We start from the raw sequence: 23,580 nt of genomic DNA, 5'->3' as shown, positions 1-23,580 counted from the left end.
TGTAACCACCCTGTAAGGTCCACATACCCCGTTTCAGATTTCAACACCAAGGCTCAGTGTTCCGGCAACTTGCTGAAGATGATAATGTTGGGGAAGTGGTAAAGTCGGATGTGACTCATGGATATAATGCCAAAGCCCACGATCCTTCTATTCAGCTGTGATCTCCCTCCTAGAAGCCACCTACTCAGCAGCCGACTCCTCTCCCTGCAGTTTCATTCTCTTCAGAACCACCAGTTGACACCTATAATCTATCCATTCTCAGGCTTGCTCCACCTCCACCAAATCTTTTTCAGAGAATAACTTGGCAGGCTGTGACACTGGCCACCCCATACTTATTCCTCAGGTGATGGTAATGAACTGAGTTGGGTGACATGTCCTTGAGTCTGAGCACACCAGTTGGGAGGGTTCTTTCTCCAAGACGGGGCAATAGAGAGAGGCAGTAAACATTTTTATGCCTCTGTGTTGAATCTCTACTGACTCAGGAAAAGAAATGAAAATCCCTGAATATAATAACTTGAAAACGTCTGCAGGCAGAAGTCAGCCCATAAAGAAGCAATACTGGGTAGGGTTTGCTCTGCTCAGGCCATGATCTCCTGGTTTGTGGGTTGGAGCTCTGCATCAGGCTCTGCACTGACCGCGTAGAGCCTGCTCAGGATTCTTTTTCTGTCTTTCTCTCTCTCTGCCCCTCTCTGCTTGCTGTCTCTCTAGCTCTCTCTCAAAATAAATAAACTTAAACCCAAAAAGGATGCTGGTTCTCATCCAGTTGGGCTGGTCTTTCCTGCCCTGGGGTTTCCACGTTGGGATGAGACATCTTGGCATGAAAAACACGGAGGTTTGAAATGAATGAAACTTGGGGCGCCTGGGTGGCTTAGTCGGTTAAGCGTCCGACTTTCGCTTAGGTCATGATCTCTCGGTTTGTGGGTTCGAGCCCCGCTTCGGGCTCTGTGCTGACTGCCCGCTCAGAGCCTGGAGCCTGTTTCAGTCTGTGACTCCCTCTCTCTCTGACCCTCCCCTGCTCACCTGTCTCTCTCTCTCTCCTAGAAATAAATAAAACATTTAAAAAAAAAATGAATGAAACTTATTTTACACGTACATAAGCAGCTGACACTGGATTCAGGTCACAACATGCCAGGCTGAAGCCCATCTCCCATTTCAGGCTGCAGGCGGGGCCACGCAGGGCTCTGTGCCCCCTCTAGGCCCCGCCCCCAGCTTCCGCCCCTTCCAGCACAGCCCACCGCACACTGGGGTGTGGGAGAGCCTTCACCTGGTGAGTGGGAGACCCCGGCGCGCCACAGTGCTCTGTGCCACAGCCACAAGCTGGGGTCAGTGTTGGCTACGTGACCGAAGCCACGTAAATCAGCATTTTCCTTGGCGCCTGATGGCTGGAGCCCTCTGGGTGAGGGTCCTGGGCTGCTGGGTTGCCCGACGTTGCTGATTGCGTCCTTCCCGTGAGGCTGGACCTGACCCTGCTTCTCCCGTCACTGCTGTAGGCGCTGTCCCCGCCTTGCATTCACCACGCTTGCTTTTTTGCCTCCTGTGATGTCCCGAGGCTCCGGCCTCACTGTAAAAACCCAGAAGACAGGCACAGCGCCTCAGGCCTGCACGCAGGTGTGTGCCAAGAATGAAGGAGTGAAAAGCCACAGGGAAAGCAGTTTGGGGAAGGGACATCAAGTCTCAACTGCCCTCCCCAGAGGAAGTCAATTGATTTCTGCAGAACAAAGCATCTGGGGTGAACGGATGCTGTCTCCTGGCTTATCTTTTCTGTGACTCTGGTTTTTCACTTACTCATTTACATCACAGGAAGTATTACTGTGCTGTCTGATGGGGAAAAAAGATGCAAGGTCATCAAAAGACACACATTTTACAAATACAGGCCAAGTAAGAAAACTTATCAGTGGGAAAACCAGGAAGGGGGCTCGGGGCTGACCTTGGGAGCAGATACAACTCTTGCACTGAAAGAAAACATCGTGAAAAGCTGCAGAGTAGAAGACACAAACCCCAGAGCCAACATCCTGAGCCCAGCAGAGACCAGTTCCGGCAGCAGAGCGGGGCCCAGCCAAGGGACTCTCGTGGCTTCTGTGTATGAGTGGCCATCTGGCGTTCTCTTAGAGCCACCATGGTCAATAATTTCAAAAGTGTAAATGACTTCTACCCACTGGTAAGGGGCTATGAAGGCACAGGTTTGGGTTCAAAGTTGCTACACTTAAAAATGTTTGTCTTTGTGGGGCACCTGGGTGGCTCAGTTGCTTAAGTGACCAACTTCAGCTCAGGTCACGATCTCACTCGTTTGTGAGTTCGAGCCCCACATCAGGCTCTGTGCTGCTAGCTCGGAGCCTGCTCCAGATTCTGTGTCTGCCCTTTCTCTCTGCCCCTCCCCCACTCACACTCTGTCTCTCAAAAGTAAACAGTAAAAAAGTTTTTTAAAAATGTCTGGCTTTGCGATTTCATGAAGAGACTTCACGTCCGTCTCTTGCAAAACAAACGACAACTGTTTTCTTATCGCTACTATATCACATCGATGTACAGCCTTTGAATTCTTAATAACGGAACACTTTGAGGTTCTGCCATTATCAAGAGATAAAATTCAGCCTTTCAGAGGGAATTTTGACATCATGCTGTAGTTTGCAATGACACAGAAAGCGATGGATTTTAATGACCAGGTTTATCCTCAGAGTGATAAAACTTACATTTGTGATTGTAGTTTGGAAGTTCTAATGTCATTATGCTTGTTGAAAGGGAGAGGATGACATCTTGCATTAAGCCCACAATGCTTGAGCGAATTTTTTCCTTAAAATGACTCTATTACGCAAATGACCTTCTCCCATTTGGGCGGATGGGCTCCTCCTTCCCTGTCACTAACTGCCCAGCCCCCGCTGCTCACACCCACAGACAAAGTCGTCCTGGTCTCCTCCTATTTCTCCTCCTCTCTTCTCCAAACTGATCTTTGCATTCAATGGAGGATGGAGCCCAAACGAACAAATCTCATCATTTCTTTCTCACGCCGTGGGACAAAAGGGAAAGTCTCCTAAACTATAGGACTTTTGGCAAAAACATCTTCTCGTCTCATTGCTCGTCACCAGAGCTGCAGACCATTAGTACATGTACGGCTCCAGGTGTATCATCATAATGCAAACTCATTTAAGCCAGCCTTGCAGATAAACACTGAATATTTACCAGCCCATAAAAATTGTCTGGCCAGCTCACACTGCATAAATCAAGGGACACTCTTTTCGGGTGAGTGATAAAATAGATAAAACTAACATATTTCAGGACTTCCCTGTTGCAAATTGTTTGTGGCTCTAGACATGCAGTTATCTGTAAGATTAATTTCCAAGTAATGCTTTCAGGAACCATGGTTCAGATAAACAACATGGGCAAAAGTAAATTTTCTGCCTGAAGAAAAATATCCAGCTTATTTCAGAAGGAATAAAGGTCATATCACATTGACAGAAAATCTCTGTGGCTGTTAAGACCAAACTGGACTAAGAGAGCTAAATACAAGTTACAGTTTGAACTGCAGATGACATTTCTGTGTTTGACATCAACATAGAAAGTCTTGAGATACAACATTTGTGGAAGAAAAATCAGGGACTGGGTGGAATTGCTTCTCGCCAGCAAGAACATTATTGACAATAATTTGGAAAGGAGACAAATGAACAAAAAACCCAAAAGGCATTCTAGAAGTATCTTACATTGGGGGCACCTGGGTGGCTCAGTCCGTTAAGCGTCCGACCTCGGCTCAGGTCATGACCTCATGGTTGGGGAGTTGGAAGCCCGCATGGGGCCCACAGTGGGCCCTGTGCTGACCGTCTGGGTCCTGCCTGGGGCTCTCTCTCTCTGTCCCTCTCTCTCTGCCCCTGCCCATCTTGCACTCTGTCTCTCTCAAAATAAATAACTAAACCTAACAAGAAAAAGAAAAAGTATCTTGCTTTGCTAGTTGGGAGTTGGAGGCATATGTTTTGAATTTTCTATCATTCTATTTGTAGAAAGATTTGGAGGCAGGATTAATTTATTGAAATATAATGCTGGATTGAGAAATGTCCATTTCAAAAGGGAATAGTTAGCTGGAAGGAAGGGCTTTATCCGGTCAGTGTTTGGGGAGCCAGGTCTGGAGGGTAACGGACTTCCTGAGTGTAACTGGACGCTCCAATGACTCCACAGTTCGGTTGGGTCATGGGGGTATGTGTGGCACAGGTCAGCAGAAGTAGGGGCTCTATGAATCCTGGAGCTCTGAGTCACTGGGGCTTGTAGGGAGCCTCAAATGACCCTAACGCAAATGTGCTCCAGCTCCCAGAGCATTTGCTAATCATGGGGAGATGAATATTGCAAATGCGTCTTTGACCACAAGTTTTCTTTTTCTGAATTGTGAAAAGCGAATTCAAACCAACCTCTATAACACAGCATTAGAGTGCTCCCAGCCTGGTCCGTCTAGTTGGCCAGAGGCCTGGCTGAGGAAATCGCCCCTGCCCTGGGACTGTGACGGTCACATCCTGACTCTACTCCAGGTCCAGGCTATAGCGCAGAGGGACTGTGGGAAGCATGTCAGTTTGCCAGAACCAGGGCTCTTGAGTCAGCATTTTAGAATAGCAGGACATCCGTGAATATTTAACAAATGAGAGAACGGGTAACAAATGAGGATCTCTGCTCTCTAGGTCACAGTCCAAGCTCTGGACAAGCAGAACTACCTGCAGTTGCCTGGGACGGCCCCGCTGTTTCTTTGCACCTTGACCGCTGCTATTCCATATGCAGGAAATACCCTTCCCCTCCCACCCCTGCCCAATGACTTCTTCAGGGCAACCTTGTCTAGTACGCCTTCCTGACTGGCTCCATGCCACACGCCGGGTTGAGCCCTCCCTGGACCATGCCTCACCACATCACAGCTCTCTGAGGATCTTGCTCCCTAGTCCACAAACTTCCCATGAGCTTGGTCACGTCATATTGGTAGAGTTTGGACTTACCAGGCATCATGCATCTAGCATGTGACATCTTACGTACGATGGGTAATAGGCTATGTTAGAGGACAACAACACACCCACAGGCTGGACATACTACAATCCCCATTTTACAGAAGAGGCACAAAGGTTGAGTAGACGTATTGAAGGTCACCTTGTTAGTAAGTGGTCTGTTTAACAACTGTGGCAGGCAGAAAAAGGCCCCCCTTCCCCACTAAGAGGCCTGTGTCCTAATCCTCAGAACGTGTGAATGTTACCTTATGCGACAAAGGGGCTTCAAAGATGTGATTAAGGATTTGGGGATGGGGGATTCTCCTGAATGATCTGAATCGGGGCAACGTGATCACAGGACCCTTAGAAAAGGGAGACAGGAGGGTCCGACTCAGAGAAGATGGGACTACGGAAGGAGAAGCCAGGGAGAGACAGAGACGGGCAGATGCATGCCGCTGACCTTGAAGATGGAGGAAGGGCCATGGGCCAAGGAATGTAGGGGCCTCAGGAAGCTGGAGGAGGCCGAGAAATACACTCTCCCTCGAGCCTGCAGAAGTAATGTTGCCCTGCCAACATCTTGATTTTAGGACTTCCAACTCGCAGGACTAGAAGATGACAAATCTATGTTGTCACAAGCCTCCAAATTTGTGGTAATTTGTTACAGCAGCCACAGGAAACTCAGGCGGTGCTCTCAAACTACACCACGAGACAGCTGCACAGATAGGGAGGGAAGGAACACACTGCATTTCCACAGGAGGTGGTGAGAGGCCCTTCTGAGAAGGTCCCCGGTGTGGAGGGCCTCTGTTAGTTCTGGCACACATGTCCCCTGTCCTCCTGAGGGAGTTTGTGCAGCGACCGGAAGTACCAGGAAAGAGTTGGCCGGAGTACACTGAACCCGTGGAAGTCCTGAGCCTGAGGTGGGTTCCCAAGCTTGTCATTTCCAGGGAGGCTCGGTCCACGTGCAGCGACCCTCTCGTGGCAAATGCGCCACTGCCCAGGCAAAGGCCTCGTCGGCCCTCAGGGGGCGGGAGGGGAGAGAAGAGGCGAGCTGGGAGCCCCAGGGAAGCAGCCCTCCTGCGGAGCTGGTGCAGGTCCCCGGGCATCCAGGCTGCCAGCCTCACCGCCAGCCACAAGGATGTTGAGAATTCAAAGGAGGGAACTTCCTACCACTCTTGCTTTTGAAAAGCTCAGTCCATGAGTCAGGCTGTCAGTTTGCCTGCCTGGCTGGCTTTCCCTCTCTCTCTCTCTCTCTCTCTCTCTCTCAATGCTCAGGCAGCTTGAGGAGGACTAATCTGATGAGATAAATACCAGCCTTGGTCACCAGGAATCCAAGGCTCGCAGCCAGCTGAGTCACCCCGTGGCGGTGGCTCAGAGAAAGCCGTGGAGTTCCAGCTGACCTCACTGCGGAGGTGGGGCCAGGCGCTGTCATATAGTGGGGCACCAGAGAGTGCATTTCACTCCAAAGGCCCCAAGTGCTGTGTGAGCTTTGGCCACCGAACCCTTTTTTGTAAGGAAGCATCGTGACAGCCCCTGTAACTCAGGAAGGGGGAGATTACCGAGTCCGGAGGAAGGCTGGGGAGGAGTGGCCACTAGGGATGCTTTAGGCCGTGAGGGTTTGGCCTGCAGCGGTAGCCGCTGTCCCAAAGTGACCTCACTTGGCTAAAAGGCATCTGAAGTCACTAAACCATTCAGAGCCCATCCAGGCATCTGACATGTTTATTGTGAGTACCTCCTCCTCTGTGCTGGTCTTGGCGAGGCACTCACCCAGCATGGGATAGAGAGACCCCTCCCTTGCCTGGGGGGCCAGGACTGCGGGGCTCAGGGTCCCCAGACGAAGCAGAAGGCCGCAGGCACCACAGGCCTCCTCCTTCTGTGCCCACGTGGCCTGAGGAGTGCGGGGAGGGCTCCTCCCAGGTACCATGAACAGGCTGCATGAGCCCCTTGTTTCTGTACCATTCGGCTTCTTCTGGCCCCTCCGGGAGGTCCAAGGACAGAGGAGCGTCTTTGGCTGGTGGGGGGCCGGTGGGCTCCATGGCAGGACCCAACTCTCAGAAACATCTGTCTTTGTTCTCCCTGCTTGGTCACTGCTCTCACATCACATTGAACACCCCAGCTTTGGTGACCAGTCATCACTCTCCATCCCAGTATGCTGCCCTCATCATTCCTGAAACCGAGGCCTCACAGTGAAAGTCTGACGAAGGCCCATATCGGGTTTCCCTCCCCCTAGAGCCTGCCTGGCTCTCTGCCTGGCTGACCACAGTGGCCTTGCCACAGCTGGCGTCCCTGGCCAGAACTGAGGTCACCTCTGCAGGCGGCAGGGAGGAGGGAGGATGGCCAGACGGGTGGGGACCGCACTCTTGGAAAGTGCTCTCTGGGGGCCTGTAGTCACTGCTGGAATCCCGGAGCAGGATAGAGGCAGCAAACCCCGGGGTGAGGAGTCCTCAGGGCCCCGGCTTCCCCACAGGGCCTGGGAGCTCTGGTCACCAGAGAGCCATGTCCAGGGGACCCATGATTCCTTCTTTGACATCCAAGCATCCATTCGACTGCAGAGCCTCTGGAACTTTTGTTCTGGGCCTGGCTCTTTCGTGCAACTGCATGGTGTCCATTACGTATGGCTTTTGGGTCCATTGGCCTGGGCTCCAATCCCAGCCTTACACCAGGAAGCTGACTTCCAGTCTCTGAATTTCAGCTTTGCCTTCTCTAAACTGTAGTCATTTCCCCAACCTTGCTAATGGTGGAGGGGTGGAAGGGACGAGTCATGCTGAGCATCTGGCCCAGCATCCTATGCACAGGAAGTGGTGAGTGGACAGCCCCTAACCACCCCAGCAGCTGCTTCCTGGCCACCTGCCCATCTGGGTGCCTTTTTTGGGAATACACACGTCCAGCATTCTGCTTTTAGAACCCAAGTGCCTCTCAAGGCTCTCAGACACCTGTCTCCATGTTCTTCCTCTGCACTCGGGGGTCTGGGGCTCCCACCCTGGCAGCCCCTTCCGTGTGCCTTCCTGTCTGAGGGCTAGCTTGCTGCTCCCTGTGTCAGGAATGACTCCTCTGTGTCTTTCCTGGTCCCAGACTCCTCACGCAGCAAGTCTGCAGTGACTTTCTCTTGCTCCAGCATCAAGAAGCACTTACGTAATCAGAGCGAGTGGGAAGTCCTATCTGTCTGCCCAACTACCTGTTAAGCCATCTGAGGGCAGGGGTCATGACTGATTCTCCTCGTCCTCCCTCCTTGCCCTCAGTAGGTGCACACACATCTCTCATTGGACCACATTGAGCCTTTGGGGCGGGCTCCAGGCAGTGCCCATTTCTGCACGCCCAGTGACCAGCTCGGCCCCAGGTCTGCCAGGAAGCCAATCACTTTAGCTGAAAGGATGGAAGCTTTGTAGATGGAGCGGCGCAGGAGTGACGCTTATGGAAACAGAGTGAGTCCCCCAGCCCTACGACTCTGCGCCCACCATTGGCGGCCACATACCTGGTCCCCAGAGCGTGACGCACTGTTGCTCGTGGGTCTGACAGATGCCGTTGTAGCAGTAGCCGTCTACCCCCTGGCACGGGTGCCCGTCATGCAGGTACACGTTGGCTGGGCAGTGGGGGCTGGCACCCGTGCAGAACTCGGGGAGGTCGCAGGAATTGCTGGAGTCCCTGCATGCCGTTCCCGCAGGCTTTAGCTGGAAGGAGAGGCTGTTTATAGCACGTGCACCGCAGGGAAGGGGAGGCAACTTCCTGGCGGCACTCCTGGGGCAGAATGGAGCGACGGGCATTAAGGGGCAAGGATTCCAAAGGAAGAGAGAGGCACAGAGAGTCATTAAACAAACAGAATCTTGCTCTGGGATCTGGGGTTCACCTTTCCACTAGGGAGGGGTGTAATCAAGAGTAGCCTCTTTTTAAAAAATATTTTTAGGGGGACCTGGGTGGCTTAGTCGGTTAAGCATCCGACTTCGGCTCAGGTCATGATCTCACGGTTCGTGGGATCGAGCCCCGCGTCGGGCTCTGTGCTGACAGCTCAGAGCCTGGAGCCTATTTCAGATTCTGTGTCTCCCTCTCTCTGACCCTCCCCAGCTCATGCTGTCTCTCTCTTAGAAATAAACATTAAAAATTTTTTTAAAAATATTTTTCATGTTTATTTTTGAAAAAGAGAGACAGAGTGTGAGCAGGTGAGGGCAGAGAGAGAGGGAGACACAGAATCTGAAGCAGGCTCCAGGCTCTGAGCTGTCAGCACAGAGACTGATATGGGACTTGAACTCACAAACCATGAGATCGTGACCAGAGCCAAAGTTGAATGCTTAACCAACTGAACCACTCAGGTGCCCCAAGAGCTGCCTCTTTTTAATTTCATGCAATATTAGGGTCTTCTGATGAGGAGACAGGCTGGTTGCTGGCATGTGTCACCTCAAAGGAGGCATGGGAAGGGAGTGCTGTCTGATGGACTCCTCAATTCTGAAGAAGATCTCTGGTCACCAATGCTGTCATGTGTCTGAAGATGAAGCTTGTTCTTAAGTGTTAGCACTGTGGCCAAGATGACAAAAATCATTCCAAGGGCTCGGTGACAATAATATTTCACTTTGTCATCAAATCATGGCATTGGAAACCTGTCTGTAGGACTTCACAGGGGAGAAGTGAAGCAAGGGAACAATAAAAAATGTTAGGAAACATTGGCCAATGCCTCGTCTTTCTGTGGTTGAAAAACTGAGGCTCAGAGTGGCTTGTCAGAGGCTACACAGCCCGTGACCTGCCCCACCCCCACCTTCCCTCTTCCACTGCCAGCAGCTGGGTGCCAGGGGAGGGGTGCCAGCTTTCTTGAACATCCCCCAGAAGTTAATCATAAATAGAAAGGGCAGGAGAAATATTTTAAGCTGAACGTAAGATGCTGTAATTCACTTCTGAATCACTGGGCTCTGGCTGGGGAGCTGAGAGGGAGTTTCCTACTAGCAGAATGCCAAGATCAATCACTTAATTAAAAAAGAAAGAAAGTCTACCCTTGGAACCTTTGAATCGAAAGCTCAGGCTTCTCTTTGATCAGATCTCAGCCCTGAGTAATGAGACAAATAATGGAATTGCCAAAACAAATGGCACTTTGTCACGGCAGCAGCAATGACAAAAGTATCAAATGGCCGTGATTGGTTGGGTTGGGCTGGGTCCACCAGTCCTTGTGTTAGGAGGACATCAAGATCAAGGTGTTTACATAAATCCCCTGGCACAACCCATGTGGCTTCTCAGCCCAGCAGGTAGGTGTTCTTGGGATAGAATGGGGGCTGAGTGACCAGGGTGGGGCCTCACTCTCCAGCTGCTGCCATCATGGTGCTAGGACCTCACCAGTGTCCAGCAGCACAACTGGAGTGTGTAAAACTGAGCCAGAGTTTTGGGGAACAATTCCTTTCCAACCCATAAATAAATAACCCATCACCGATGACTTGGCATTCAAGTGTGCATTTCACATGAAGATTGGAGGGGGCGCCTGGGTGGCTCAGCCGGTTAAGCCTTTGACTCTTGGTTTCGGCTCAGGTCACAATCTCACAGTCTGTGAGTTCGAGCTCTGAGGGGGGCTCTACACTGACACTGTAGAGGCTGCTTGGGATTCCCTCTCCCTCTCTATCTGCCCCTCTCTTGCTAGTGGATTCTCTCACTCTCAAAAAAATTACATAAATAAATAAAGTATGCATTTCACACGAAGACTGGATGACAGTGGGGTTCACCAGCTTGGGTGGTGAGGCGTTATGGTTTTCACAGCAGAGGGGTCCAGAAGCTATCCTTCGCCTTTCTCATCCTATGTCACTGTGGAAGCACCTGAACCTGAGGCGGCCTTGGGGCTGAGAGAACTTACCCGACAGTCTTCACAGCACAGCCCATGTGCGCACACAGCATCTGGCTTCAGGGTACAGGTGGTAGCATTGCAGCAACTGTTCGTACATTCCTGGGGAAGAGATTGGGACTCATTTGATAGGGTCACATGGGGCAACTACTCATGGAAGGCACCGGCTGTAAAGGGAAGGAGTTGAAACTCAGCCTGACCGAGATTATCTTCACGTCTAACAAAGCCAAGCTTCTGTTAAGTGTTTATGAACTGACAAGGTCTGTGGAGTCCCTGGGAAGAGTCAGCAGCACTCAGTGCCTTTCACGGAGGATAAGGGAGCCTGCGCGGGAAGGCAGGCTGCCGGATCCGGTCAAGTTGGCCGTGGCTGGGGCTCTGTAGGGAGGCCTCTGGTTCATGATTCATGCAGGTCTTATTGCAGTGAACTATATTGGGATTGCTGGAACACTTTTAACTCACTTATTTAAGAATATACATAGACATGTACAAACTTAACTCTTCAAATGCTGACCCTTTGACTCTGGAGCGTGCTGGCAGGAAATGGGGTCAATTCAACTATGGAACTACAGTTGCAATCAAATGCGGTAGCCAAGACTCTTGATCCACACATATGGGCTGCCTCACCTGGACAAGGCACCTCTCAGGTCAGAAATGCACATCGAAATGACCAAGAGGCCAGAGAAGAGGTCCATGGTCTGTGCCCGTGGATTTGCAAGGGATTTAAACAGATAGATCACATATGAGATGTACTGCTCTCTCGGAAACGAGAGAAAATGACCTCCTTTGTTAGGCCGTTCTTCACAAATACCCACTGTTTTCTAACAAACACCCCACAAGGAATGGAGGCCATCACTCAGCTCTCAAAAAAAGGTCTATACATATTATCTAGTGTATTTATGAAGTCCTTGTACTTTAGAACATCCCAATAACCCAGAGTTTACACAGCTTAGAAGAAAACGAATTATCAGAAAGAAGAGTTCATGAGGTCATTAGTATTAATTGGTATTAATTAATGCCCTTATAGTATTAATGTCCTTTTAGTATAATTAATTAATGTCCTTTTATTTAGTATGTGACATGAGAAGAATATGTATACTATTAGCTAGAGTGAAACCAATCATGTAGTACTTTAAAAGTATAATATTTTACTCCTGAAAACCATCTTCTGTTAGTGAATTTATCATTAGTATTACAATGCAATTAATGAAATCTTGTATAATCCAGAAGATTTGGGACCATCCTAGATCTCTGAACTGTGCCCTATGTGAGACTCTATGAATCATGCTCTCATTTGGGGTTTACTATTTGCTCCCATTACACATCCATCCAAAGTTATTAAATTTTAAATTTCCTCAAAGACCTTCTAAACATCTGGAGTGTATAATATATACAATAAGATGAAAGAGCCAACCAGAAGTCATAGCTGTTACTCTTATGACAGTAAGGGTTTCTAACACGTGGACTTCTATAAGAAGTTTAGGAACTTTTTTTTTTCTTTTATATAGTTTATTGTCAAGTTGGTTTCCATATAACACCCAGTGCTCATCCCCACAAGTCTATTGATTGCATTCCTGATCAGTGCCATCAAATACACAGCAATGTCATCCTGTTCACTGTGGCCTAAACGGCCCTACTAATGACATACGAACCAAATTACAGATTTCCTTGGGCTTCTACATTAAATCAGCCACCCGAAACCTGGGTCCTAAGATTCTTTAAGAACTACCACCTCCCCTCCCCCACCCCACACCAAATCACTAAATAACATAAGCAGCAGTTCAAATGGAAATGCAGCCAAGTAGAATGGCTTTGACTTCAAGGGGGATTGATAATGTGAGAAAGATAACTAAGTTTAAAAGATATTTGCAGGCTACTGGCATTCTATTGACTTTAAACAAGGATTCAGGGCTGCTTTTCTGACCCTGTTGGCTGGATGAACTAGTGAGTTGTCAGGATATTCTTGTGGTTGATGTAAATCCAATGCTCTGTGCAGAAGACTTTAGCAGTCACTTGCCTTTTTAACTACCCAGAATCTATTCCTTCTGCAGGACTGTATTTATCAGAAGAGACCAATTCTTCATCTGTTGATACATTTATTATTTTAGTACTCAATAGAAAAGGTCAACAGAGCCAATGAACACTAAGTCTCCAAAGAAAAAAAGAATAATGAAGCCATTAGAGAATTCTCTGCAAAGGCTGTGTCATTCTTGGGATGTGGGTGGTAGACACAAATTCTTAATCACAATGCACTGAGCTAAGTCTACAATGCATCCTCTTGAAAACAGCGATTATTTCTGGCAGCAAGGGGGCAGAGGATGGTCCAGTTACGACCTGGGGAAGCACTGGTCCCCTTCGCTCACCAATGTGGTGACACTGAGTCCCTCTGTGGGCCAGGGAATGCATGGGCTGATAGGAAGCAAAGGCGTGAGGGATATTTTCAGGGCCTGAGCACTGGGCAGGGGGCTAAAGAGTCCAGGTGAATTAAGCCCAGGTCTGACTAAAAGTTTTGGTCAAAGCAGTTTGGAAGCTGAATATGGGTTGTTATACTCTTGGACACAATGCGGAAAGCAAAAATGAAAAAACTACAAATTGAGGTAAGAGGCTTGCCTAGAACGTTGAAAGATTTCTTGGACTTTGAAAGAAATTTCAATGGAAAGAATGATAGTTCTCTTCAAATATCAAGAACTTAGCCTATGAAATAAGGACCCAACCACAGAAAGATCCAGTTGGGAACTATTTGCAAGTAGAATGTGGCTGGTTCTACATAAGGAAGGAGATTGACTTAATCAGCACTGCTCTGCCAGGACATTCTGCCTGGAGAGACAGGAAGCACCTGGTCAAAGCCGAATGACTCCTTGATGGGGGTGAAGTTGAGGACCACATCAGCGGCTGGCAAATTTCAGGCACTCAAACATTTGTTGAGAGGATGGTGGTGGTGAGGATGCTGGTAGTGGGGATGGTACTGATGGGGGTGGTTGTGGTGGGGATAGTGGTGGTAACGGTGAGGGTGGTGGCCATGCTGGTGGTATTGGAATGTGGAGCGAATGACTGCTGATCATCATTCTAAACCTGAGAGTTCATGACTCTAGGAAGCGCTGTCAAATTTATTTAGATTAAACAATTACAAGGAGTTCAAATCAAAGACAAACCATTTTAAGTCTGCATGGTCTCTCCTGAGAAACATGGGCAATTTAAACTAATTTTGTTTTTCTTCTTCAAGTGATTAACAAAGTCTCCAAAGAATTTCCCCTTTGTATACCCCACCCTGTGACAGTTTCCAGTTTTCCTCCACTAACCTTTTTTTAAAATAGTTTAGTCAAGTTGGTTTCCATAGAACACCCAGTGCTCATCCCCACAAGTGCCTCCTCCATGCCCATCTCCCTTTCCCCTCCCCCTACCCCCATCAGTCCTCAGTTTATTCTCTAATCTTAAGAAGAGTTTCTATGATCCCATTGCTCCTGTACAGCAATCACCCCCAACACATTGTGAGCATAATTATTGCTGCTGTGATACAGTGCTGGTATCACTGTTGAGTCCCGGGTTTGGAAAGGGCGTGCAAACGTTTGACGGGACCACCTCTACTAGCCCCATCTCCCAGTACTTATTCGCTCCCAGCATTCTTGCAGAGGGCCAGATAGAAGGACTTCCTGTGCTCATCAGACAGACAGCCGGTTGTAGAATCTTCTTCATAGTCCTAATTCCCAAGGCTCTGCGGTTGCCCATACCAGCAGGAATGATCTTAGAATTAGGACTATGAAGAAGATTCTACAACCGGCTGTCTGTCTGATGAGCACAGGAATTTGACGGATAGCCCGAGGATCTCTGTACATTTCCTTCTACCCTAGAACCCCCATTTCAGAGCAGCCCTCCCACACATGCTTTTCCTAAGGCCTCACCAAGCCTGTCTGTGAATCTAGCTAAGCCCACCTTGAACCCATCTACCATTTCCGCTTGCGTAAGCCCTCAGGGAGGGAATCCAACATGCAGACTGCTTGCTATACAAATGACCTGCTTTGATTTATTCTAAACACAGCCTCTTCCAGGCTTCCAGGAGGCCCTTGTTTTACCAGGAGATCTCACTGTGTGCTTTCTCTTTCCTTCTCAAGATCATTCAGAGATCAAAAAGTGGCCGTTATAATTTTTTATGTTGATTATGTTTATCTTGGGCCCTACGGAAATAAGACATTTTGCCTGACATTGGCTGGAAAACAGGGTTAAATCAGCCCTTTGCTGGATAAAAATGTTCCCTGCTTCTGCTTATTGCTTCTGAAAGCTAACAAGCAAAGAGGCAGAGCCTGTAGCCTCGGGTTGTGCATACAGAGAAGGCTGCAGCATCAGGCAGGTTTTCAACTTGGGTGAGAGCTCTTGGTTAAAAATGAATGTTGCTTATTCAAATTCTCCTCTGGTCGCTCGCCTTGTGAGGAGAAAGAAATGATGCTTATTAGCCATTTGAAGCTAGCATTCCCAAAGCTTCCTTCTCTGTTAAACTCAAAGCTAAATGCTTTTTTTTATTCTTCTCCTCAGCTTGCCTCACCTAGACCTTGTCCTTCAATAGAGAAGATTCTTTATCTTTTTAAAAGCAGTGATACAATTTATTCTGTGTCATCATTATGATCCAAGAAGGCCGCCCTGGCTTGCACAGCTGTTCAAGAGGGGGGCCTGTTTAGGACTTTCCATCGTGAGTTTCTAGCACTTTCGTTCCGCTACATAATTCTTCCTACTCCTTTGCCAGCCACAGATGCAAGGCGGCAGTCCTGGGGGGTGGGGACGGTCTCTTACCTCTGGCCCTCCACAGTCACACTCCTCTCCTTGCTCCACGTATCCATTCCCACACTTCTGGCCCCCGAAAGACTGCTTCACTTCCGGCAGGTTAAAGAGGCACATTCCCATGCCTTTCTCCAGGCTGGCCTCCAGGTCCTTCTTGCTGCAGCTGCTGAACACCATGGGGAATGGGAACCTGTGGGGAAGACCTGAGACGGTCAGCCATCGGGACACGGAGTGGCTTCCTGAGCCTTCCCTTGAATACAGATACTCATGGGGCTCGCCGACAGGAGCTGCCCACATGTCCACCGTCAGCCCCTGTGGACCAAGGCTTAACTGCCTTGCCTAAATCGAGGCAGGCTCGGCTACATCCTGAGATCCACTCCGGCACAGTGCCCACACCGCCAAGGAAGAAGTGCTCTATCAAAAAAGAAATTCTCTTCTGACAGTTTTCAAATCGACGAATTTGTACAGATCTCATTAGGGACAACGATTAACAGCTCTGTATGAAGTGATACGATGGAACATGAGTTCTTGGGACCTGCAGTTTGTAATATGAACACACACCGATGTCCTGGTTGGAAAGCACAAAGAAGAGGCAGGTACAAATGGCTGTGCATAGCAGTTCCACAGTCCCACGGGCACAACCCCACTGCAGGTGAGGGCCGGCTGGTACTGGCAGTCGGGTCTGTGAAGGGCAAATCACTGCTTCTCAAGGCACAGCTGTAAGAGAGTGCAGGGGACTGGAAGTGTGGGCCCTGCTCTTGCCTCAGAATACCAGGGCTACAGTGGATGTGGCAAAGTTGGCCAACCTTCCCTGCATAGTTCATGTTCCACCTTCCATGGTCCAGAGGGGCTGCCCCGCCCCCTTGCTCCAGGATGGGCTAGAGGACTAATTCTCGGCCATGGATATGAACAGAGGTGAAGTGATGTGGGATACTTCTGGGTGAAGGTAAAGTGACTGTTACCCTTCAGGTCCTCTCTTTCCCCTCGGTCAGCTGAGCTCAGAGGATTCCAATGTCCTAGGAAGTGGAGTCTGGTCCCGACTAATGGCTGGAACGGAAACCACCTGCAGCTTAGAGCCCCGGGGGGGGGGGGGTGGGCATATGGGAGGGAAACCCACCTCTATTATGGTAAGACACTGACAATTAGGGTCTTGTTTCCTAAGGCAGCTAGTGTTACCCAACTTATGTAGAGTAGCTCTCTCTCTCTTCAAGTGCATTTCCTTCTGTGTTGAGGCAGCAATGGTGAGGAGGGACAAGGATGTCAGAAACTCAGATTGTTTTGCTATTTCATGAGGAAGAGGGCCTGTTGGCCAGCAGGCCTGAACACCCTCTCTCCATGTTGACGTTCATAGGATGACATTATAAATGGATCCTAGTCAACCGGCCAAACCAACGCAAGCTGGATGTATTCCCAAAGATGGCAGACTGGCCACCATCCGATACAGTTTGGCACTATTGTGAGATCAGGATCATTTCCTGGTAATACACTGGTAACACCGTCTTATCTCCCTCAAGCATTTTCTATCCATCTCAGGTGATTAACTCTGGAGTAGAATTCTAATCTACAGATAAATGAATAAGTACATGTCTTGATCTTGGATGGAAAGGCAATAATAAAGCAGGGCTTACTTCTAGTGCTGTCACAAGTTCCTTTCAAAATCTTTAGAACCTTTGTTGGCAGACAGGTTATTCTTGATATCAAAATGATGCTCAATAGCTTCATATGATGATCACCAGAAAATTCCAATTTTATCAATTTAGAAGTGCTTTGTGTTGAAAAGACAATGATATGTTACGCAGGAATTGAGAGCATTTCTCTTTGCAAAGAAATACGTTTCATCAAGGCAAGGATCTGACCTTCTTCTAGGACACTTATGTAGCTCAGGGCCTGATCCAGGAGGCTAAACATCATTCTCCTGTGCTATGTATGCAGCCAGGTGTTGTGACCAAGTCTTATTAGAGCATTCTGGAAAGGAACTATTTCTACAATGTTTTCACAGTTAACTAGACAAGATGCTAGGGTCACTTGTGAATCTCAGGAAGGGTTCAGAGCAAGAATAACAATAGTTGAGAGAAGATCAATGAACCACACTGTTCCACAAACGGGCAGGGATTGTCCACCAGTGTCCAGAGGCTAAAAGGCTGAGGCCAGCTCCAGACCCTCCCATCTCATTGTCTTGCAAAATAACAAGTGCATATTGGGCTTTGGGGAGGTGAGACTAAAGAAAAGGGATAGACAGTAAGAAGATGCATGGGATCTGTTTAAGTCCAGGATTTAAACTTCAGAATGTTTGAGAGAGGAGAGCACATCTTTGTTGGCACAAGTACGTTTGTGTCTTTGTGTTAGACGCTGTCAGAAATAGAGTTCTCTGTTGCTCTTAGATATAGGGAGGGTGAGGGGGCACCTGGGTGGCTCAGTGGGTTAGGCCTCCGACTTCGCTCAGGTCATGATCTCACGGTTCATGGGTTCGAGCCCTGCGTCGGGCTCTGGGCTCACTGCTAGCCTGGAGCCTGTTTCAGATTCTGTACCTCCCTTTCTCTCTGACCCTCCCCTGCTCTCTCTCTCTCTCTCTCTCTCAGAAATAAATCAAACATTAAAAAAAGAAAAGAAATAGGGAGAGTGAAGAAAGCATTGAAAAATCCTGATTATCATGGAGCTTGCATTCCAGCCAGGCAGGTGGGTAATGCATACGGTAAGGGGGACAATGAAGTGTGCTAGAACGGGATGTTAAAGAGAAAAATTAAACAGGCAAGGAAGAGAGGATATGCATGGGAAGAACTGAACTTTTAGGAAGGGTGGTTGGAAAAGATATCACTGGGTGGGGATACGGTGGCATCTGTCACTCTCACCAGAGCATGGGAGGGACCAATTGTGGGCACATCGGGAGGAGGAACTTTCTAGGCAGAGGGAAGAACTGGTTCAGAGATAGATAGAGAGATGGGACTGGTCTAGAGGAACTTGCTAAATGGAGGAGGACCTCTCGGCCACCCAACTTCATGCTGATGCTAAGAAGACTACCACGGAGTATCATTAAATGGTGGGGGACTTTGCTCTGCCTGGACCAGGTACTGATAATGGCTGAAGGTATTTGTCTTAAGAACTCCAAACTCTTATTTCCCCTCTTTTGAGCAAACTATTTTTGAATGACAAGCAAAGGTCTGCTCAACATCTTCCTTTTGCTGAGGTCCTCTCGGTTGCATGAATGAGAATATTTAAAAATTATTATCTAGGGTGGCTAGATACCTGGGTGGCTCAGTTCACTGGGTGTCTGACTTTGGCTTGGGTCATGATCTCCAGTTGGTGGGTTCAAGCCCTATGTCGGGCTCTGTGCTGACAGCTCAGAGCCTGGAGCCTGCTTCGGATTCTGTGTCTCCTTCACTCTCTGCCCCTCCCTTGATCACACTCTGTCTCTCTCTCAAAAATAGATAACATTAAAATTTTTCAAAAATTATATCTAACCCATTGGCCCTTCCTCCAACAAACAGATTTTAGTGATGTAAAAGGATTTTAAATCTCAAAAGGGAGGGGCGCCCGGGTGGCTTAGTCGGTTAAGCGTCCGACTTTTGCTCAGGTCATGATCTCGCGGTTCGTGGGTTCGAGCCCCACGTCGGGCTCTGTGCTGACTGACAGCTCAGAGCCTGGAGCCTGTTTCAGAGTCTGTGACTCCCTCTCTCTCTGACCCTCCCCTGCTCACGCTGTCTCTCTCTCTCTCTCTCCTAGAAATAAATAAAAAAAAAACATTAAAAAAAATTTTAAAAAATCTCAAAAGGGAATGTGAAGGCACCAAATATTAGATTCTTCCAATTATAATATAATCCTAATTTATAAATATTTTAAAATGTTTGACATCCCTAAAGCCACTGGTTGTCTAGCAAACCACTGACATCTTGGCTTAAGAGCCAAAGAACAGTTCATTCATTTGCATAAAAAATGTGCCAGTGAACCATGAGCAAGGTACAGAGTCTACTCCCCAGGATGGTGTCAAGAATCCATGGACAAGATCAATTATTAAGGTTGCTATTTCTTCAATGGAGTCACATGTAAAAGGGACCCAAGCTCATCACGTTCCTTTCTAACTTTGAAAGAAGTTAGGATGACAGCAGAATTAAACCTTTTGGGTAATGTGTTCACTACTCTTTCACTGAATCACCAGTCTATTTACTTATGCAAGAAGTAATTTCCAAGTGTCTATTATATTTAAAGCCCTAAGGAGGATCCCAATATGATTCAAATATGCCTTCCCACAGTCACCTTGATGACCTTTGTTCAAGGAACTACTAGACACACCCATGTCCCACACTGCCTCTCCACCCATATGGATATATATTTACATATACATAAAATAAATATACCGTGCATACTTAGCTATATAATGTAGAAATTATATAAAAATATAAATGATATTTGATTATAATGTATATATTTAGCTGATCTATACAGGCATATATTTAAAAATAACTGTATTGAGAACTAGCTAAGTGGTATAGTGGGTGCTCTCTCACAGTAATATTTCTTTTTATACTTTTTTGCTTTTAAATTTAAATATATACAATGGACAACTACTGGGCAATGAAAAAGAATAAAATCTTGCCAGTTACAACAACGTAGATGGAACTAGAGGGTATTATGCTAGGTGACTTAAGTCAGTCAGAGAAAGAGACCCAGCATATGATTTCACTCATATGTGGAATTTGAGAAACTCAACAGAAGACCATAGGGGAAAGGAAGGAAAAATAAGATAAAAACAGAGAGGGAGTCAAACCATAAGAAACTCTTAAATATAGAGAATAAACTGAAGACTGCTGGGGAGCGGTGGGGAGTAGGAAGATGGGTTAAATGGGTGATAGGGATTAAGGAGGACACTTTTTTAAAATAGATTTTTAATTTTATTTTTGAGACAGAGAGACAGAGCCTGAGCGGGAGAGGGGCAGAGAGAGGGGGAGACACAGAATCTGAAACAGGCTCCAGGCTTTGAGCTACCCGCACAGAACACGATGCGGGGCTTGAACCCAAGAACTGTGAGATCATGACCTGAGCCGAAGTCGAACACTTAATCAACTGAGCCACCTAGGCGCCCCCGGAGGACATTTTTCAGGATGAGCACTCGGTATCATATGTAAGAAATGAATCACTGGGTTCTACTCCTGAAGCCGAGACCACAATGTATGTTAACTAACTTGAATTTAAATTAAAAAAAATTTTCAAGGGGCGCCTGGGTGGCTTAGTCGGTTTAGCGTCCGACTTTCGCTTAGGTCATGATCTCGCGGTTCGTGGGTTCGGGCCCCGCGTCGGGCTCTGTGCTGACTGCCAGCTCAGAGCCTGGAGCCTGTTTCAGTCTGTGACTCCCTCTCTCTCTGACCCTCCCCTGTTCGTGCTGTCTCTCTCTCTCTCTCCTAGAAATAAATAAAACATTAAAAATTTTTTTTTTCAAAGCAATCCAGTGAGTGGGTATTGTTACAAACAAGACGAAGGATTAGATTAAGAGTTTACAGTTAAGGGATGGCAGACGCTAGATTTGATTCCAAGTTCAGTTATTTAAAAACCCACTTTTGGGGGCGCCTGAGTGGCTTAGTCGGTTGGGCGTCCGACTTTCACTTAGGTCACGATCTCGCGGTTCGTGGGTTCGAGCCCCGCGTCGGGCTCTGTGCTGACTGCCAGCTCAGAGCCTGGAGCCTGTTTCAGTCTGTGACTCCCTCTCTCTCTGACCCTCCCCTGCTCACGCTGTCTCTCTCTCTGTCTCCTAGAAATAAATTTAAAAAAAACATTAAAAAAAAAAACCCCACTTTTGTCATTACTGAGGTCAGTTCAGCATGGCACTATGTGTAGTGAACTGCCAGAGTGTGGACAGTGATCAACAAACCCTGATATTCTGATTTAAACACAGAGGATAAACCCTCCCGTTACCCAACAGATGCCTGGATGAGTGGTCCTCAGAGTGTGCCTGCGTTAGCGGCACTTTGCAACTTACCAGCAATGCAAATGCCCAGACCCCACCCAGATCCACGGAGTCAGAAAACCTCAGGGTGGAGCCCAGTAATTTGTGTTTTAACAAGAGCTCCAGGTGACTTTTCACACCAGACTCCACACTCGTAAAACAAATAATCCAGTGAAGAAATGGGCAGAAAACATGAACAGACACTTTTCCAAAGAAGACATCCAGATGGCCAACAGACACATGAAACGATGCTCAGCATCCCTCATCAGGGAAATACAAATCAAAGCCACACTGAGATACCACCTCACACTGGTCAGAGTGGGTAAAATGAGCAAATCAGGAGACTATAGATGCTGGCGAGGATGTGGAGAAACGGGCACCTTCCTACACTGTTGGTGGGCATGTAAACTGGTGCAGCCCCTCTGGAAAACAGTGTGGAGGCTCCTCAAAAAATTAACACTAGAACTCCCCTGTGACCCAGCAATAGCACTGCTAGGAATTTACCCGAGGGATACAGAAATGCTGATGCAGAGGGGGCACATGTGCCCCAATGTTCATAGCAGCACTCTCCACAATAGCTAAAACATGGAAAGAGCCTAAGTGTCCATCAACAGATGAATGGATCAAGAAGATGTGGTTTATATATTCAGTGGAATACCACTTGGAAATGAGAAAGAATGAAATCATGCCGTTTGCAACAACGTGGATGGAACCGGAGGGTGTTCTGCTGAGCGAAATAAGTCAGTCAGGGAAGGACAGATATCATATGTTTTCACTCATATGTGGATCTTGAGAAATTTAACAGAAGACCATGAAAGAAGGAAAGGGGGAAAAAGGTTACAGAGAGGGAGGAAAGCAAACCATAAGAGACTCTTAAATACAGAGAACAAACTGAGGGTTGATGGGGGTGGGGGAGAGGGGAAAATGGGTGATGGGCATGGAGGAGGGCACTCGTGGGGATGAGCACTGGGGGTTGCATGTAAGCCAGTGTGACAATAAATTATATTAAAAAACAATACAAGTAAAAAATTAAAATTGAAAACAAATTGGGGTAAAACACATATGTAAAATCTACCATTTAAAAGTATACAACCTAGTAGCTTTTAGTACATACATAAGGTTGTGCAGCCCTCACCACTATTGAATTCCACAACATGCTCCTTACCTGCACCCCCCACCCCGCAAACGAACCCATACCCATTAATTAAGCAGTCACTTCTCGTTGCTTCCTCCCTGCAGTACCTGGCAGCCACTCATCTGCTTTTTGTCTCTTTTGAATTGCCTGTTCTCAGCATTTCATATAAATGCAGTCGTACATTACATGACCTCTTAGGTCTGGCTTTTTTCACTTAACATCATGTTTTCAAGGGTCATCTGTGTTCTGGCACTGTCAAAATTAAGGTTTGGGAACAACTGACCTACATTTAAAACTCCGATGCTGTAAAGATAATATAGGGACAAACCCGCACCTATGGATGTCAAAAAATAAGGAAGACAATCTAGGTGCCTCACTGGTCACCTTTCATGCACTATTTCAAATTAGAAATTGTTCTGTTTGGGGCCCCTATGTGGCTCATTTGGTTGAGCATCTAACCCTTGATTTCAGTTCAGGTCATGATCCCAGGGTTGTGGGACTGAGCCCCATGTCGGCCTCCATGCTGAGCACAGAGCCTGCTTAAGATTCTCTCTCCATCTGCCCCCCTCCACGCTTGCATGTACTCTAATAAAAAAAAATTAAAAATGGTTCTCTCTTACACTGTGGTTCCATTTTCTAAGAAAAGCCTTTTGTACAACATTTTGAAAACATGTGATTTTAGGCATGTGTTAAAAATTCCATGAGTATCTGTCTTTGAAAAAAATAAGTTTACTTATTTATTTTGAGAGAGAGAGAGAGAGAGAGAGAGAGAGAGAGCACCAGTGCAAGTGGCAGAGGAGCAGAGAGAGAAAGGGAGAGAGAGAATACCAAGCAGGCTCTATGCTGCCAGTGCAGAGCCTGATGCAAGGCTTGAACTCACAAAACCACGAGATCCTGACAGGAGTAGAAACTAAGAGTCAGACACTTAACGGACTGAGCCACACAGGCACCCCTTTATTTTTTAAGTAGGCTTCACGCCCAGCGCAGGGCTTGA

At 47.6% G+C, this 23,580-nt stretch overlaps 1 protein-coding gene across 4 annotated transcripts in view; it reads right to left on the bottom strand.

The window, feature by feature from the left end:
• The window catches only part of ADAM12 (ADAM metallopeptidase domain 12), a 346,871-nt gene that overhangs the window by 43,328 nt on the left and 279,963 nt on the right, over positions 1–23,580 (bottom strand). For all 4 annotated transcript variants that reach the window (XM_039237898.1, XM_039237897.1, XM_039237900.1 and 1 more), the window contains 3 exons: positions 15,529–15,706; positions 10,762–10,851; positions 8,413–8,608 (listed from right to left, as the gene is read on the bottom strand). In XM_039237898.1, the coding sequence (XP_039093829.1) occupies positions 8,413–8,608; positions 10,762–10,851; positions 15,529–15,706 (464 nt within the window). The remainder of the gene's footprint in view (positions 1–8,412; positions 8,609–10,761; positions 10,852–15,528; positions 15,707–23,580) is intronic.

Source organism: Hyaena hyaena, unplaced genomic scaffold (genome assembly GCF_003009895.1).
Source record: "Hyaena hyaena isolate Hyena2069 unplaced genomic scaffold, ASM300989v1 scaffold_129, whole genome shotgun sequence".
Taxonomy (NCBI): domain Eukaryota; kingdom Metazoa; phylum Chordata; class Mammalia; order Carnivora; family Hyaenidae; genus Hyaena; species Hyaena hyaena.
The sequence above is the reverse complement of the archived record's forward strand: the minus strand, read 5'-3'. Positions and strand labels throughout refer to the sequence as shown.